Source organism: Athene noctua, chromosome 1 (assembly GCF_965140245.1).
Source record: "Athene noctua chromosome 1, bAthNoc1.hap1.1, whole genome shotgun sequence".
In the NCBI taxonomy this organism is placed as follows: Eukaryota; Metazoa; Chordata; class Aves; order Strigiformes; family Strigidae; genus Athene; species Athene noctua.
Window position 1 is genome coordinate 82,506,220 of NC_134037.1, and position 17,781 is coordinate 82,524,000.

The following is a 17,781-nucleotide window of genomic DNA, read 5'->3' on the forward strand; positions in this document are numbered from 1 at the left end:
GAGCCTTCCCACACCCACTTAAGGGATTGTACCAAAACCTACCAGCTGTTCTTGAAACAGCATATTACAGTATTGAATGTACACATGCTTGTTGTTTTGCTTTAATATTCATTTTACATTTTCTAATGCACCATTTGGGGTTTGTGCACTTCAATTTTTCACTCATGAAGTTTCCTCTTTTCCCTCAATTTCAGTTGTACAACTGAGATATGGCAAGGTCTAACTAGGATCCAGAAGATGCATATTTTTACGTGCTGTTTTTAATTCCCACGTTACCTTAAATGTAAAAACTGGAGTAGGTTTCTCACAGTTGTAATATTTCCAAATGCTGCTTCTCAAAGATAGTGGCAACAGTAGTGAAACAATGCTATTCTATTAGCTTTAATACCGATTTACAATAGAGAGGAAAAACATTGTTCTTTTAGTTGTTTTCAATGCAGGACAAAATAAAGCAAAAATGACAAAATAAGTGACCTGTAAAAGGTAACAGTTGCACTTCCAAACAACGGTAAAATTTAAAAGATTCAACCACTGTTGTACGTTCCATCTTCTCCCATGCTGCAAGACTCAGTATTGTAGTCACAACAGTGCTACCTCCCATGAAGTGGTAGAAGTGTGAAAGACTCAATGTGGCAACATCACTGTCAATCACAGGAGCAGAGTGTGTTTTGTAAATAGATATGTAACCAGGTTTCATCTTGTTTTCCTTCCCCCCACCATGGGAAGTATTGAATCTTTCCACTCTGCTTTTAGATCTATTTCTTTCCTTTTTGAGTAGCTGTGTGGAAAAAGGAGGATAAGGGAAGAAAAGCCTTCTCAAGAGTTATTTCAAGCAGAGAAAAACAGTGATATTCTAATGTTCACATACAGAAGCTGATGAAAATCTGTCTGCAGTCTTCCTTCCACTCTACATAATGGACCCGAGCAGCCTCCCCTTTAGGGAGTGGTTACAATATAGCTCGAGTGCAGATCAGTCCTTGCATTGCGGGATGTGCTGCTTCCTGAATGGTCCTACGCTCAGGTTTCTGTCTTCTCTCAAGCCAAGTGTTATGTTTGGGCTCCAAACTGCTGCTTTTCTTTCTTCTCATTTGTACAATGCAACAGAAACCACAACAATCTGTACTTTGAGACAAGGATGTATTCCATCCTTCATCTATTTCTTACTGGTTTTAATTTAAATGGGAGAGTAAAAGCTTAATTTCTAGGTGATCTGTGCTGGCAGAAGGGCATTCCTATAGCAACACTTGACTGCCATACTGAAAATAATGTTGAGCATTTAGTCTGTCGCTGTACAGGATCTCTGTGTCAGCAACTCTGTTTTTCACTAGCCAAAGTACTTGTTTTCTACTCATTAGAGACTGCTAGCAAAACTCATGCTTTACTGTTCCAGCTGTTTTGGTGATTTCATAGAAATCTGAAATAAGCTTCATGAATGTTCAGAATGGTAGGCCCACAGTGAACCTCAGCCTTGACTTCTGGAGATCTCATCAGCATTTTGGTCATACTTTGTTGGTAGCTAGATAGTGGTTCTCTGAAAATTATTGATTTGCACTTTTGGGGAAGGAACAAATATCACTGCCTTAGGAGTTGATCATACTTTAGTACTGGATGGTGATTGCATCTGTTTGATTCTGGAAACCTGTACTTGTTTGATCATTCTGCATCCCAAATGATAGTTGCTTTCATTGGTCAGCTTTCTGTAGTGATTTGTTTCTGCTTTTGGATTCCCTCCCAATGATTTCATGTGAGGTGAGGGATAAAAGAAATGGATTAAGTGGTAATACCTTTTTAAAATTTATTTTTATCTTACTTTTGAAGCATGTTCTAGTATGATTTCTAAATGACAATTTATTTTTAATGGACTATACAGATCTTATAATCTCCTTGCATTACTCAACTGTAAAATGGCTGCTGATTGAAGATATTAATAGGCTACAGAGCTAACACCTTTTTGTTGATAATTGAGATCACTTTATGGTCTTTTGACTGTTTGTCAGGAAGACATATGTTGCTTTATATTTGGCTTATAACTTGAAAGTTATTCACATAATTGTATGACTAAGTCTGAATTCTTTCTATAGCATGTCTACCTGAAAGCCAGGTGTAGCAGTAGGTTATTTAGGCTGACAAGTGGCAGCTTTCATATTTGTTCAATATATACAAAGATATAAGCTGTTCAGTCAAATAAGAGGTGTAATAATAGCAGTTGGGTGTTCTTTTAGTACTTGTAACACATCTAGTCATGCTGAGCTTAAGCTGTCTCTAGGTTTTATTTGGTCTAAATTGTACACTAGTACATTTCTGTGTGCAAAAAATACTTGAATTAGATATCTTTTACCATAACCTTTTTCTTTAGTCAGAATTCTTTGCATTTAAAGTCTATTATTTTTCAGTGATTCCTGTGAAATGAGTTTTAGCGTGAAAGCACTAGCATTCAGTGACTGCTGAATTAAAGACTCTTTTCCAGGGTAGCAAAATGTTTGGAAAGTGTCAGAAAACAAAAACAATTTTTGTTTGTTTTGAGTCAATTTGGGGACCATTTGTTAAAGGTGTCTAAGAAACATCTTGCACTTCACAGTGTTTGATAGGCTTCCAGATCTTAACATCCTTGAGATGAAAATATATTGTCTGTCACTACTACTTCATGGGTCTGTAGACAAGTGCAACTTTGGCTTATCTCCTTTCTGCCTTAAATAATCAAAGCTACCCAGTTTCATTTAAAGTAGAGAAAATTACTATTAAAGTAACCTAAGCTTTCAAAAACAAAACAAGGATTTGGGATCAGCTAAACATTAATGATAAGCCCAATATTCTTATTAAAAAGTGAAGACACTGTGGAACCCTGCTACTTCTGAATTCTTGGTGATAGTGTTTATTAAACAAATAGAGTGGAGTGGGAATAAACACAAATCACTTCTGACCACTCACCAAAAGTCTTCTATTGGTACTACTGCTTCTAGATGGCCTTACAGAATGATAGGTCTGGTTTGGATGTATTTTCCAAGATGCCACTAAAGGAAAATCTTGTTCCTTATACTGACACGCTTCTGCCTGTTGTACAGATATTTTCTAAATACAGATGGAGAATGATGGGACGTACAACAAGGGCAAATTATGTATTTAGATTTGTCTTCATCCTTCTCCTTTCCCTACCTCCCTTTCCTATGTGCAGATATGTATATGTGTTCTAATTCTGTTCAGTTTTTAAAGACAGATTCTGCCATTACTTTGAGACTTAAGCCTACTAAAGTGTGAGATGTTAGGGACTTAAGCTCCAAAAATCACTTAGAGTGGGGAAAAAAAGCTAGGTGCACACCTTCCTGTGATTGACAGTGGTCTTGCTTCCTCAGAGAGCGATAACGTTTGCTTTATAAAATCTTGTTTTGTAGACTGGGAGAAGAGGAAGGACTCCTACAAATGCAATAATGGTATGTAATTTTTCCTCTCAGAGTGGTTATAATCCTAGCAGCTTTTTAGCAAGTTTTTAATTTTTTTTTTTTTCTTAGTAGTCCTAGGGGGAAAAAACAACACCTTTTTAATGTTTTTATTTAGCAGTTACTACTTGTAACTGTTAGAAGTCAAAGCGAAATTACTTCAGCATAGAGGGACACAGGTGAAAAAAGAAAAATGTATATGGACTGTCAAAGCAGATCAACATATATATTGGCAAATATGTAAACTGGAGAGTGTTGGTTCTCAAAGTAAATCAATGTGCAGATTGAGAATTCTCTCCTGGTTCTGCAGTATCTGTGAGTGTAAGAAAGATTATATCCTTGTACAAATTGGTAATTGTCATATAGATAAGACTTACTGGACATGGGCACACTGAAAATGGGGAATTATGCATGAAATGTAGTTTATCAGAGAACAGCACTACTAATGATACATGAGCTTTTCCCAGTTCACTATTGAATCTGTATTCAAAATGGAGAATGGGCAATTCACCACTTCAGACAAACCTCTAGTTCTTTCCTTTAATTTACAAAGCATCTGTGGATAAAATTCTGTCAACTATTAATGAGTAATATTTGTGTCTTAACCCTGAAATATTGGGTTGAAAAACAAGACTTTAAAAAAATCTTTTCTTTTGTTTTCTTTGTAGGGGACAGGTCATTAACATGCGGTACTTGGAATACTTTGAGAAAATTCTTCATTTTATCAAAGATAGGATCCTTGTTTATCATGGGTAAATTACTGATATGCTTTTTCCCTGGTTCACTCCCCTGCTAATGCTGGTTTCAAATTTACATAATATTAATTTCAGAAAGTCTGATCATTATTTTCTTAATTTTAGTAAGTTCTAGTTCTCTTAGTCTATACTTATTTTCTTACTATTGGAAATGCAAAATGCTATCCATTGCCATGTAAAGAAACTTAAGCTAATAGGAAAAAACACTGTGAATTGCAGTATACCTAGAAACTAATAATGGTGTTGCATTTGTACCCACGTTTTTGTCATGAGTGGTTCTCAATTCTTTCTAAAAATATGATTTGTTAAAGATGTTGGGTTTCTTCCTGGTGAAATAGAGTTTCTCTGAATATTGAGATTAATTTATTAAATAGTAGGAGTGAGGAAAAAAGAGAAAAGAAGATACAGAAGGTAATTTTAATAGAAACTGTGTTTGGCAAGTAGTTTTAAAGGAGCAGAGAACCTTTACTACTTGTTATGTAGATGGGTTGGTAGACTTTGTCCTGGAACAGAAAGTTCTAGAATCTTGAATGAAAGAATGTGAATAAAGATAATTTGAAAATTGATGTTGACATCTATTTCAAGCTTTGATCAATTTTTTTAATGACTAAAAATGTCTTCCCCACCTGTGGCTCATTTGTGGCAAGAGTGTTCTGATAATGTTGAAAATTAAAGAACTCTTGTAGTTTAAAAACTACCTAATTTTTCTTTGGCCTGGTAACTTTTATTAAATATTGAGTTCTGTTTTTCAGTCTATTATGCTACTTAAATATCAAAAAATGAAAGTGCAGAAAATCCTTATAACAGTTGAAAGCATTTCAGTTTTAGAAAATTTATGATAGTTGCTCAGGGATATGTAAGTTCTGTAGCAAGTGGGGAGTCTATCCTTTACTGGGAGAAGGTTTGTTAGAAGTAAGTCAGCAGCATTTGACCTTAAACCAGAGCAATTTATGCTGTGATTTTAAAAATAATTCTGTTCTTAAAATCTGGGTACAATAATTAATAAATATTAGAGCAGTAGTTCAGTAGGTTTCTTCATGATCCAGCTGTGCTTGCATCTGTAGTATTTACATACCTTTGTGGCTACACAGATGCATACATTTTGAGAAGACTATTTTTAATGTTAACTCTATTCTTTCATCTTTCCTCATCAACAATCCCCTGCCCACACACACTCATGCGAACACTGTTTAATGCTATAGAGTGGCCAACAGCAAATGATTAAGATTAACCTGAAGTTTTTGGTTGAGGTTTGAAGTGGAAAAAAAGTGAGCTGAGCTGATACAGGAGGAAGTTACTTTTTGAAGAATAGGAGAGCATATGGCCAAGTATGAAGGAATTTTCAGAAAAGAAATAACTAAATAACTTATTTTGCTGGCTAATTAGGTTAAAGATAGATAGATTTCTATGTTACATGAATGTTACATGTGTTCAACTGTTTCAATTCCATATTTAATTTTTTTTTCCAGTGCGAATAATCCAAAAGGACTATTAGAGGTTCGGGAAGCTTTGGAAAAGGTACATAAAGTAGAAGATCTTCTTCCCATAATGAAGGTAAATTCAAGAAAAATTTCAAAATATGATAAAAATAATAAAATGTATTACGGGAGATATCCAGTTCCTCAGAATAAACATTGTGTAGCTTAAAATTAATAACTCGAAACCCTAACTCAGGCTATTTTGAATTTGAACATGTAGGGTATGACCTTCCCTTTGATATATGGAGATTTGAAAGGCTTGGCCTAACTGTGAATTGGTAAAGAAATGATGGGAAAATAGAATGTTGAATGTAATTCTTTGAAGCCAGCCGTATCAACTGAGAGGGTAGATACACCATAATGGGCTCACAGTATGCAGGTACAGTATGAAGGAAAAAATTGAAGATGTGTGTCTGAAAGATTAGGAACACAGAAGCTCTTTTTCTTAGCTTCATTGATGTAGGTCAGTACGTGTGGAGCTAGCAGGGAGAAATGAGGGAATAGTTGCCCTTAGTGACTGATAGGTAATCTGAAACGAAATCTTGGTTTATGTTCTTGTGCTTTGGAAGACTGTCAGAAAAGGAGTGGGGAAACCTGCAGGTTTTCTTGCTGGAGGTGGTCTTTGTAGAAAGGCTTTGGATATATGACATGCAGAATGATTTATACTCTTATCTTGACTTAAGTAATAAGCCTTGAGCTGGTTTTAAGTAAAAGGTCTTCCCTTACTTCCCCAAATTAATCTAAATAGGATGAGAAGTATGTATTTGGGTTTGGGGGAACACTGTTACGAAGTATTTCTTCTTAAAGGATTAGATGGGATTTTACTTAAAATAGAATAAAATTTGGGAAGAAACAGTCATTCTGAATAGAGACAAACTCATTGCTTTCTTATCGGGTGTGTCCACATTGCAATTTCATATCTGAGAGCTGATGGATTGCCGTAGAACAGAGCTCTCTGAAGATATATTGCTGCTACTATTGATAGACTGTTGGGGTTTGGATTTGTTCATGGTGGTAGTGCTCACTCGTGCACTGCAGATATCTTTACAGAAGCTACATGGTTCAAGCACTGAATTTTTCTAATATAAGTGTCTTCAGAGAACATACCATAATTTTGGAGGTCCTTTTTATACTGCTGTCTTGAAAGATGAAGACAAGTGGATACTAACTGAAGCTAAACAAAAACGTGATGAAGTAGTAGATGTTGGGGTAGGTAGGCAATTAAGTGTTCCCTACTGACACACAAATGTGCAAATAGGGTCCTGTAAAGGACCTGATATGGCTACTGTTGAATTGTAGGCCAGAAAAGTGCTATTAGTGGAGTTAAAAATACAGGTTACTCCAAGAGAATTATGAAAATATATAAACATAGTGGACTACATGACTTACTTAAAAATAAATGTCTCACATGGCAGCAAATATTCTTCCTGTTTTTCATAACCTGTGCATTTTGCTCTGGTTTGAATCTCCTGTATCCCATTTGGAATTGTATCAAAGTGGAATGCTGTCTCACATTAGAGGCTTTTAGATTTGCTTCTTTAAAATAAATGTAAATTTTCTTTAAACAAAACATCCTGGATCACAAGTTCTATCTTAAAATAAATAATTGCCTGAGTAATTCATTCAACGGTGTTGCATAATAGTCATTAAAAGTGCCTGTATAAAACAAAGGTCTGCTGATATTAATGTAATTTTGTTATTTGGGTACTTGGGGAATGTTCTATGTCAAAAGCTGGGCTTTTGGCTTTATTTAAATACGGTTTTGCCTGGTTTATACAACCCTGGCTACAGTATTGGACTTGGATAATGTAGCTTTGTAAAATTTTTAAACTTTGATATTTTTCCTTCTGATGAGGATAAACGTTAATTGAAACTGCATCATAGTTAAGAAATTGTTGATGTGAGCTGTATTCTGGAATCCACACTTGGCCTACTGCGGCTACTTCTTAGTCTAAACATAAAACAGGCTCTCACATGCCTGCTTTTACATTTACATTGTTACACCAGAAGGTTACCATCAACATGCAACTTGTGGAGAACTCTGTACAACTCAGTCTTGTACAGTTGCTTTACATAAACAGTGTTGCTTTATATTTGCTATGTAGTTATGAAGTTGAATGTCAACTTGCCTCATTCAATATTTATAAATTCTATACAGTAGGAAATAAAGTATAAATGAAATAATGTAGTTGACAGTAACTCTTTGTCCTGTTCACTTAGTTTGTCCATTTTCATTTCTGCTCCATGTATTTGAGGCATTTCAAAACAATAGCTAGGCAATCTGTCCATTCTAATGTTACTATTTTTTTCTTTTGAAAGCAGTTTAACAGTAAAACAAGAGATGGGTTTACTGTGAACACAAAAGTCCCCAGCCTCAAGGATCAAGGAAAAGAATATGATGGATTCACAATTACAATTACAGGAGATAAGTATGTTTGCTATTTTCCAGGGTTCAGGTACATTAATGATGAAGTATTAGTATTTAATTTTCTCAAATGCCACTTCTACTTGCATAAAGTGGGTTTTGCTTTCACTGAAAAATTTGTTCATTTGAGGACTTCTGACTCCTGTTGTGTTCCCTAACAAAGAGGGAATATGGGTAACATTGATAGAGTAGGCTCAATTGAGATGATTCTCTAACATACAGCATAAAAGTGAAGAGAGAACTTGTTATTAATCTTAGACTATAAAATGCCTGAAAGGGAGAAATATTAAAAATCTCTGTCTTTACCCATATCTAAATATACTTCTTGTTGTGAGACCTTGTCTGTTACTGAGACTGAAAAGTCCTGAATGGAATGGAAGTTTCTGTAATCTAAGAATGGGACTCATCTATTTAGATTTCTGGCCTTTTTTTTAATGTATGTTTTTATGATGTTTGCTGACCTTCTGTCTGCAAATCACAATTTAGATGGTACCTTGAATATGTGAGGATACAATCATGAGGCTGTGGGCCACTCTTTAGGTGAGATAGTAAATTTCTCCCTTTATGGATACTGGCTCCTTGTCTTACTGAAGAATGAGCATTAATCTGAGGCTTAGAAGTTCTGTCCTACTAACTAAAAACTTTGGCTTATGGGATTTAAAATTCTGTGCACTGAAATTTTTCCCAAAACTTGTATGCTTCCAACGAGTGACATGGAAGCCAAACTTCTCTTCTACAATGTAGAATATATCTCTTAGTTTTTAATTTTACATTCTAACTCATATGCCTATATACAGTGAAATGGCATTAAATATATGGCCTCAGCCTTTGGGGAAAATATTTTGGTATTGGTAAAAAGGTCTTTGTTCTGCACAAACTTTGTTCTGTATCAGTCAGTCTGTTTTGATCCATAGTTTGTAACTATGCTTTTATACCAAAAGAATTCCATTTTGGTAATTTAAGAGTTAACAAAATACACTTCTATATGGAAATCTCAAGTTCACAAAGAGACTTTAAAATTTCATATTTCTTACGTTTTTTTACCTACGCTTTAAGTGAAATGCTAATGCTTGTCGGGTGTTCTTCAATGAAAGTACTTCATTAGACAGCAATCTATGCATTTGTTTGGACAAACTTGCAATGTGACAAAACATTTTTAATTCAGTGAATTTTATTTTATTTTTTTAACTAAAAGGGAGATAATGTACATAATCTGCTTAAGGAGAAATTATAGGAATTTAACTGTAGTACATCTATAACCCTGGATATTAGATTATGCATCAAATTCTGTTAAAAAAATTCTTACCTCCTTTTATGTTTCATCTGCTTGATAGAGTGGGGAACATACTATTTTCAGTAGAAACTCAGACAACAGAAGAGAGAACACAGCTGTATCATGCAGAAATAGATGCACTATATAAGGATCTGACAGCTAAAGGAAAAATTCTAATTCTGTCTGCAGAGCTGGGGGTAAGGCTGTTTTAATGGAAATTATGAATTCTATGATAAAATTCCATTATGTTTTTATACCTTCTGTTTAACAGTCATTGTTGTAATGATTTCTGATGAGATCTTAAGTATTAAAATCAACTGCTTGCTTAAACCCAGTATGACAAACACGAAGTTGACATAATTCTGTTACTTTAAAATTTGCTTGAAATTTGCTATGCTTTGCTGCAGAATCACAGAATCATCTAGGTTGGAAAAGACCTTGAAGATCATCCAGTCCAACCATTAACCTAACACTGACAGTTCCCAACTACACCACATCCCTCAGCACTAAGTCAACCCAACTCTTAAACACCTCCAGGGATGGGGACTCCACCACCTCCCTGGGCAGCCCATTCCAACACCTAACAACCCCTTCTGGAAAGAAATGCTTCCTAATATCCAGTCTAAACCTTCCCTGGTGCAACTTGAGGCCGTTCCCTCTTGTCCTATCGCTTGTTACTTGGTTAAAGAGACTCATCCCCAGCTCTCTGCAACCTCCTCTCAGGTAGCTGTAGAGGGCGTTGAGGTCTCCCCTCAGCCTCCTCTTCTCCAGACTAAACACCCCCAGTTCCCTCAGCCGCTCCCCGTACGACCTGTGCTCCAGACCCTGCACCAGCTTCGTTGCCCTTCTCTGGACACGCCCGAGTCATTCAATGTCCTTTTTGTAGTGAGAGGCCCAAAACTGAACACAGGAATCGAGGTGCAGCCTCACCAGTGCCGAGTCCAGGGGTAAGATCCCTTCCCTGTCCCTGCTGGCCACGCTATTGCTGACACAAGCCAGGATGCCATTGGCCTTCTTGGCCACCTGGGCACACTGTTCAGCCGGCAGTAACAGAGAGTCCAGAAAAAGGTCTCAATTATCACAGTGTGTTCGTTTTTTTTTCTTTTTTTATTTTATTTTTCTCATGGGTCTGTGTTCACTGTTTCATCATCCTTCTAAGCACTGCTTAGGTTTTGGCTTGTGTTGGTTACATATAAGATGAGAAGTAACACAAATTCATGAGAAACCCTAGAACTGTTTGGGTTGATTGATATTGCAGTGACAATTTGACTACATTTTGAGCTTGTGCTTTCTTTTTTTCATCCTTTAATGCAGTGTAGAAGAACTGTGTTTCACCAAAATTTTAAAAATGTAACAAAGTACTTTGCTTAAACATCTGTTAATCAGACTTCAACTTGTCAGCTTGACACTTTTCACATTTGAAATTGGTCTTAAAAAAAAAATAAATCACAGTACTGTGAGACTTTCCAGTATGTGTTCCTTTATATGGTATTACCTGGCTATTAATTATCTTTAATTCACTTTTTTCTCTCGATTAGGAAGTAGATGCTGTTTGCAACTTGATCCTGTCATTAGTTTATTACTTCTATAATTTAATGCCACTTTCAAGAGGATCTAGGTTAGTGATTTCTTTATAATGTGTGTTATCTTGGATGAACACTGTAAAATGTCCATGTGTTGCAGTATCTTAATATTTTTTTAATATTAAAAAAAGCTAAAAAAGCTCTGGGTTGAGCTCTGTGTCTTGCAGTCTCTCATTTTGTGCTACCATGACGATGGATAGTGACAGTACTGTTTTAAAAGCTAGTTTGTAATTGCTGATGGTAAATATTCATAGCTGCATGTATATTTAAAATTATGAGTATTCTGTATTCATAGACTTCAACTCACAGATTGAAGTGTCATTTTGAAATTGTAATGATTGGGTTCCTATTCCATACTGTGTTACACTACTTTAATTTCACTCAAGAAGCTTTACTAAAGCATGTATTTAAGATCTCAAAGTATATTTCATAACTTTTAAAAATAAAATACACTAAAATATTAGTCATTTATTGCAACTGTTAGGGTCACCAAATGAAACCCTACAATAAAGCCTCGTATGTCACAGATCTGTTCAACTGAAATTCTAGTTCAATTCAAACCTGGCTACATTTAAGACTATTTATGAATGTGTGTCCCACAAAGCACTAAAGACCTTTAAGCTTATTATTAAACGCAGTTCAGTAGAAAATGAAATTTTAAAAATCCTGAGTCTGAAGGCATCAGACTTTGCCTTTATTTTCAGAATAAAAAAATTAGCAGAAATTCTGTCTCGAGTTTCACAACTAAAGAAAAAATAATTTTAAAAAGAGGCAACTGAACAGCTTTACAGTGCCACTAGCTCTGTTGCAGTAGAGTTTATAAACTCTTCTGAGCTACATCTGAGCTTCTTGGGAACAGGAGCTTGCTTTGTTTTCAGCTCTGTGGAGTCTTAAGAACTCATAAGTCTGAAATGATAATTGCTGTAGAAACTGCTCTTCAGCAGTTAAACTTCATAGGATCTTAAGTTCATTCCAGTGGTGTTGAAAGGTAACAGTAACACTTTTCAAGGGTTTCATGCTTGTTTTTACTTATAAAGTAACTAGCACAGTAATTTTTACTAGCCTTCTATGAAACTATTGTATTCTATTTGTGTTGTAGTCTAAAATAGCATTTATGGAAAGACTTTTACAGTACTTTGTTGGTTTTGATTTTTTTTAGTGTGATAGCTTATTCAGTGATCATGGGAGCCCTAATGGCAAGTGGAAGAGAAGTATCAGGAAAAATTCCCAAAGGAAAGGCAAGTATCAAAATACACTGGTTCAGTCTTGATGGAGGGAGTAATACTTGAAAATGTGAGGAAGGAGCTGTAAGAATGAACAGAAGTTGCACACTTGTTTACTGGGATGGGTTAGCTTCATACTGTGGTGTCTTGCAGCCTGAGAGTTTTGAAAACGTCATTGCTGTTCTGACAGCAGGTGAGACCTAGGGATAGTACGTGCAATGGTTCTGATTAGTCAAATTTTAGCAGTCTCTGTTCCACAGTAATCACATGTTTGTAACTGAAGCATTTGTAGTGTGCCGAGCTGCTCTTTCCAACTTTATTTGAGAAGGGTTCCGAGAATACTTAGGCAGAATTAGTGACTCTTCTAGCATACAGCAGAAATTTGCTGTCCTGCTCTCAATGTATTCCAGAGCGTTTAGGATTTAGTAAGTAGAAATGGATTTGCAACTTCTCTTGATTTCTGCTTAATTTAAAATAAGTCCTAGTTTTTAAGTGACTACATTTGAATATTATACCACCTCACTCAATAAAGGGTTTCCCTTTCTTTATTCAACTATTGGTCTCCTAGCGGCGTTACCTCTTCAGCATGAAAGGAGTGAGAGCACCTCCGTCTCTTTAATGTATTATCAAAAGAATTAATGAAATTCCAGTGAAAATCCAAACTGTTGAAGAAAATACCCTGCATGGATAACTGAAGAAAGAGCAACTTTCCCTTTAGTTCTAGAAAGTCCTGAAAACAATTAAGTTTGTCCTTTCAGTACAATAATCTCCTAGTAGCTTTTAAGAGCAAAAACTGCTCTTGCTTAGTAGCAAGAAGGCTTCCTTTTCAGTATGCTGTTAAGCTGGTATCTTCTGTGGGAGTTCAAACTAAGGTAAAAGACTTATGTGGGTTTTCTTATGCATCTTCTTAGGATTTAATAAGGTAGTGCATTTTGCTGACTGATTTTTAGCAGGCAAGCAGAGTTTCTGGATTACTGAAAAGCGGGATTACTGATTTACAGGAAGCTTTGTGGACATTTTTGCATTTGAGTTTTTTTTTCCTGTAACAGAATGCCTGAATTGGAAACAAATAAATTATTTAGGAAAATATTCACCAGCTTGAAGAAATTGTTTTCCCCAGTTGAATGAAACTGGGATTATTCACCCCCCAATTCCTTAGAAGGGTATTTCTGGTTCCAAGCTTATGACAGTGTGCATTATCAGACTGCTCTGAAGACAAAGGTGCCCAACAGTTTAGAGTCCTGCTATTGCCTGGCAGGTCAGTCAGCAGCCATGGCTAGTGTAGCTTCCAGTATTGGTTGTAGTGGGGTGTGCAAACCCACAGAAAATTTTAGTGCCCGGCATGCCTGCTGACTTCCAGACTGGTGATCAGGGACAAAGTAGTCTGGGCACAGACTAGTTAGTAAGCTTACTTCTGTCTTATCAAGAATGTAGGGGGCATGCTCTCAGAATCTTTCCTTCAATTCAGCCAAAGTTCATTGAACTACAGATGTGTCAGCTTAAATGATTCAGTACTAGTGAACTAGTATTTTTGACTGAAGGTTGTTTTGCTGAAAACTTAATTTAACTGTAGATACAAAGTTGCACAGAGTTCTTGGCTATATGTAGTCAAACTTGACTGAAAAACACCTACATTTTGCAGAATGCAGTATGTAGAAATGAGAAATATCCCCATTTTATTTGGACGTTGTAATAAAAGGGCTGAAGACAGTCAATATTTTCTGGAACTGACTCATTAGTATGAACACCTTGTTGAAAGATAAAAAAAATAACTGAATTTTGTCTCAAAAGGAAGGATATGTTTTTAAAGTCAAATATATGTTAACAATATTTGAGGATTAACTTCCTGAAATTAGAGAACTTAAAACTTCTCTAACTTAGTATCTTTTTTATTTTATTTTCAGCTAGTTGATTTTGAAGCAATGACAGCACCAGGATCTGAAGCCTTTAGCAAAATAGCAAGAAGCTGGATGAATCTAAAAAGGTAAATCTTTTTGTTTGGATGAGGGGTGGGGAAATAAAATATGAAAGATTTTGTATGTCACATTCAAACCTATACTAAAAAAATGTTAATTAGAAATTATGAGTTTAATAAATGATTCTATGTTTTTTTAATTCTGTTTATGAAATGATAACATTTGAATTTACTAACAGGAGTTTATTTCTAGTCTAACAGAGTAGTTAGTAGTTTAGACATTCAGTCATGTGAGTGTTATCCTCTGAGAAAATTATTTTGGTTAATATTTTCTTCGTTTTGTCCAGTGGTGTCAAATTTGCCTTTTTTTTAATCATTAGTAAATCTGGTAATTGAGTGGATAAAACAAGGGAAAATTTTAACCTGTTGTTTTTTTCCATTCTTATGGATCTTTTCAAACCATATATCAAAAGTCATTTATTTATACTTGAGTGCTATTTTAATTGGGAGAATAAGTATTTTCAAAGTAGATGGAATTTTCGAATATACAGAATTATGTTACTTAGTACAACTGCATGACTCTTGTAAAATGCTTTAAAATTTTGATTTTCACATTAATTGTTTTTTGAGTATTGAACACATTAATTCCATGTCAATATGATGAATCTGGTGCATTTGATTTGTCCCTTAGTGGTTATTCCCCATACAAAATGTAAAAATCGGGCCAGAGACAAAACCAGTTTTAGTATCCTTCAAGTCAGGATCAAGACACTTAAAGGGTGGTGAGAGAACTGGCCAATGTCCTTTCAAGGCCATCTGTAATCTCTGAAAGGTTGTGCACATCAGTGGACATTCTTGCTGACTGCAGGAAAGGAAATCTTGCATTCATCTTCAAGAAGGCTGGAAGAATGACACAGGGAAACTATAGGCTGGTCAGCCTCACTTGGGTCCCTGGGAAAGTCATGAAATGAGTCCTCTAGGAAACCATTTCAGGGTATATGAAAGAGAGGGTGACTGGGGACAGTCAACGTAGGTTTAACAAATGTTGTGTGGGCCGGTATGATTGCTTTCTGTGATAAAATGACTAGATTTGGGGATGAGGAGAGAGCAATTGATGATATTTATTTTTACTTTCATCAAGGACTCCCACAATAGTCTCATACCAAGATAGCACATTGTGGTCTGGATGAATGGACATCTAGATCGGTAAAAAGGTGTTTGGATAATCAGATTTAGGGGTACTCAGCACTTTAGACCACACCTAGCATACTGCATCCAGTTTGGGGGCAGCTGTAGTAAAGACTATGATAAACTGGAGCAAATTCAGTAGAGAGCCACCAAGATGGCTGGGGGCTGGAGCACATGCCTTGGCAGGAGTGGATGGGGCTTGTTCAGCCTAGAGGAGAGAAGGCTTTGCCCTAACAGCAGCTAGCTTTGCAGTACCTGTGAGTACTGGGAAAATGGAGCCTGGCAGTGCTTGGTAGGAGGACAAAAGGCAATATGCACAACGAGGTTCAGACTGAGCATAATCTTTTCACCCTGAGGGTAGTCAAGCAGCAGAGCAGGCTGCCCAGAGAGGCTGTGCAGTTTCCATCCATGGAGATTTTCAAGACCTGACAGGATAAAGCCCTGACACCCTGGTCTGCCTTTGCAGTTGACCTGGATGTTAGATCACAGGCCTCCTGAGGTTTGGTCCAATCTGAGTTATTCTGAAAGCCTGAGGAACTCTGCAGCTGCTGTTAGTGCTGAATATCTCATACTGATTAGTGTTGTTTAACTTCATTATCGGTGGTTCTCAGCCTGGTCAAGTTTACTGGACTATAAAATCTCTTCCTAAATGAAGAAGGCTGTTAAGAAGTTTCAAGGACATCTTTGTCAGACTCAGGCTAAAAATCTACGTGTAAACTGTAGTCAAATTCAGCATTTATTAAGGAGTGACATTTTTAAACTACAGTGTAGCAATTTGCAGTTTTTATTAAAAGTAGTCTGCACAAATATTGTGACTTGGTTGTCTTGGAAATATAAAATATTTATGGTTCCCACAATTTTTTGCTGTAACTCTCTCAATTTATATACTCAACTTATTTCTTAATCCCCTGTTCATTTCTTTTTCTTTTTAATTATTTTTTTATTAAGACTTATCTTTACCAAAAAGGAACTTCTCTTCTGGGAGCAAAGTCATCTTAAGCCATTTCAACCTACCTGTGTGTTTCTGACCCTTTCAGTTGTACTGTTGAAGTTTGTGGGAGTCCATAGCAAACCAGAACAGGGAACTGATTTGTGTTAAAAAAAAATTGTGGTTTTGGCAAGTTTTTTTTTAACTGAGACCATTTTGTAGCATAGTCCCACTGATAGTATTGCTAGCTCAAATGAGAGATGTATAATGGGTAAGGAGTGAGCCAGAGTGGAGAAAATGCTGAAGTTGGCTTCGCTTGATGTTGAGAAAAATATCTGTAGGACCACAGTCCAAAGGACTTGAGGTAATAATATGAAGGTAATTAACCTGCGTGGCTAAATTTATCTGTGGTATAAGAATAATAATGGGTAAGTAAGGCTTGAAAACTTCTAGCAATAAAATTTTGCTTTAACTTCTGCCACTTCCAAAGGCTCTTTTATGTAGTCATTATTTTCATTCTCTGTAGTGAGTGAGGAGTGATGAGAAGCAAGAGCTGGTTGTGGGCAACAGATTCTTGACTTCAGGTCCCAAATTTGTTGGAGAAGGGGATGAAGTGAGATATAAACTGATGTGTTAACTTCCAGGTAAATCATAAGTCTCGTCAAAAGATAAATAATTCTTTTTTTTTCTCCTCTTTCAGTATTTCACCTTCTTACAAGAGCCTACCATCAGTATCAGAGACTTTTCCAACCCTGAGAACGATGATTGAAGTACTAAATACAGACTCATCTCATTGTTTAAAAAAAACGATAGTTGTTGTATAATTTATACAAATAAAAGGCCAAGAGGTTTTGCTTCATAAATTATTTTGAAGGCGAAACCATGGTCAAAATGGTTTGGTTTTGTTTTGTTTTGTTTTTTAATAGAGTAAACTTACTTGAGTAGTTACCACTAGAATAAAAAGAATCTGTCTGTGACTAACAAGATTAAAAAGGGAAAAAAATAGAACAGCTGATTTCTTGTATTGAGACATACTCTTAACAGGAAATACAGTTGTTCAGGGGCCAAACTGAAGAGCAATGAAACTTGATCACAGTTATGATCTGAAGATACTGCAGGTGAAAAATTATTTTTTAAAAAAAAGATAAAAGTAATCTGCATCGGAAATACCACTATACTACTTCCCATTTGGTGGTTTGGTTTTGGGGCTTTTTTTAAAAAGCTTATGTATTCTGCATGGAAAACTCCATGAGCTGTACATGTGTGAGTAATTGGTAAATACACAGGCATTTACTATAGTGCAATCCAGTAGAGGAACAGATGTCAGCTTAAAAGAACGGGTTTTGGGAAAACATCATTTGGAAACAAAAACAAACAAATGACATGTGGAGTTAGGCTCTTGGTGAGTAAATGTCAGAAACACAGTACAAACATTGGTCTCCAAGTACCCTTTGGTGGTGGTGGTGGTTGGCAAAAGATTTCAATGGATTGACAGTGTATTGGGAGAGCTAGGGCTCCTTGAGCTGTTTTTGTGGAAGAGCCCTGCAGCATTTTGGAATGGCAGGCTTCCTGTAGGGCA

At 36.0% G+C, this 17,781-nt stretch overlaps 1 protein-coding gene across 1 annotated transcript in view; it reads left to right on the forward strand.

Moving 5' to 3' along the window:
- Positions 1–17,103, forward strand: part of TTC13 (tetratricopeptide repeat domain 13) — a 48,879-nt gene extending 31,776 nt beyond the window's left edge. Inside the window, exons 16-23 of the mRNA XM_074896717.1 lie at positions 4,103–4,186; positions 5,659–5,743; positions 7,987–8,096; positions 9,427–9,562; positions 10,904–10,983; positions 12,108–12,186; positions 14,076–14,155; positions 16,903–17,103. Of these exons, the coding sequence (XP_074752818.1) occupies positions 4,103–4,186; positions 5,659–5,743; positions 7,987–8,096; positions 9,427–9,562; positions 10,904–10,983; positions 12,108–12,186; positions 14,076–14,155; positions 16,903–17,026 (778 nt within the window). The 3' untranslated portion in view covers positions 17,027–17,103. The remainder of the gene's footprint in view (positions 1–4,102; positions 4,187–5,658; positions 5,744–7,986; positions 8,097–9,426; positions 9,563–10,903; positions 10,984–12,107; positions 12,187–14,075; positions 14,156–16,902) is intronic.
- Positions 17,104–17,781: the final 678 nt, after the last annotated feature.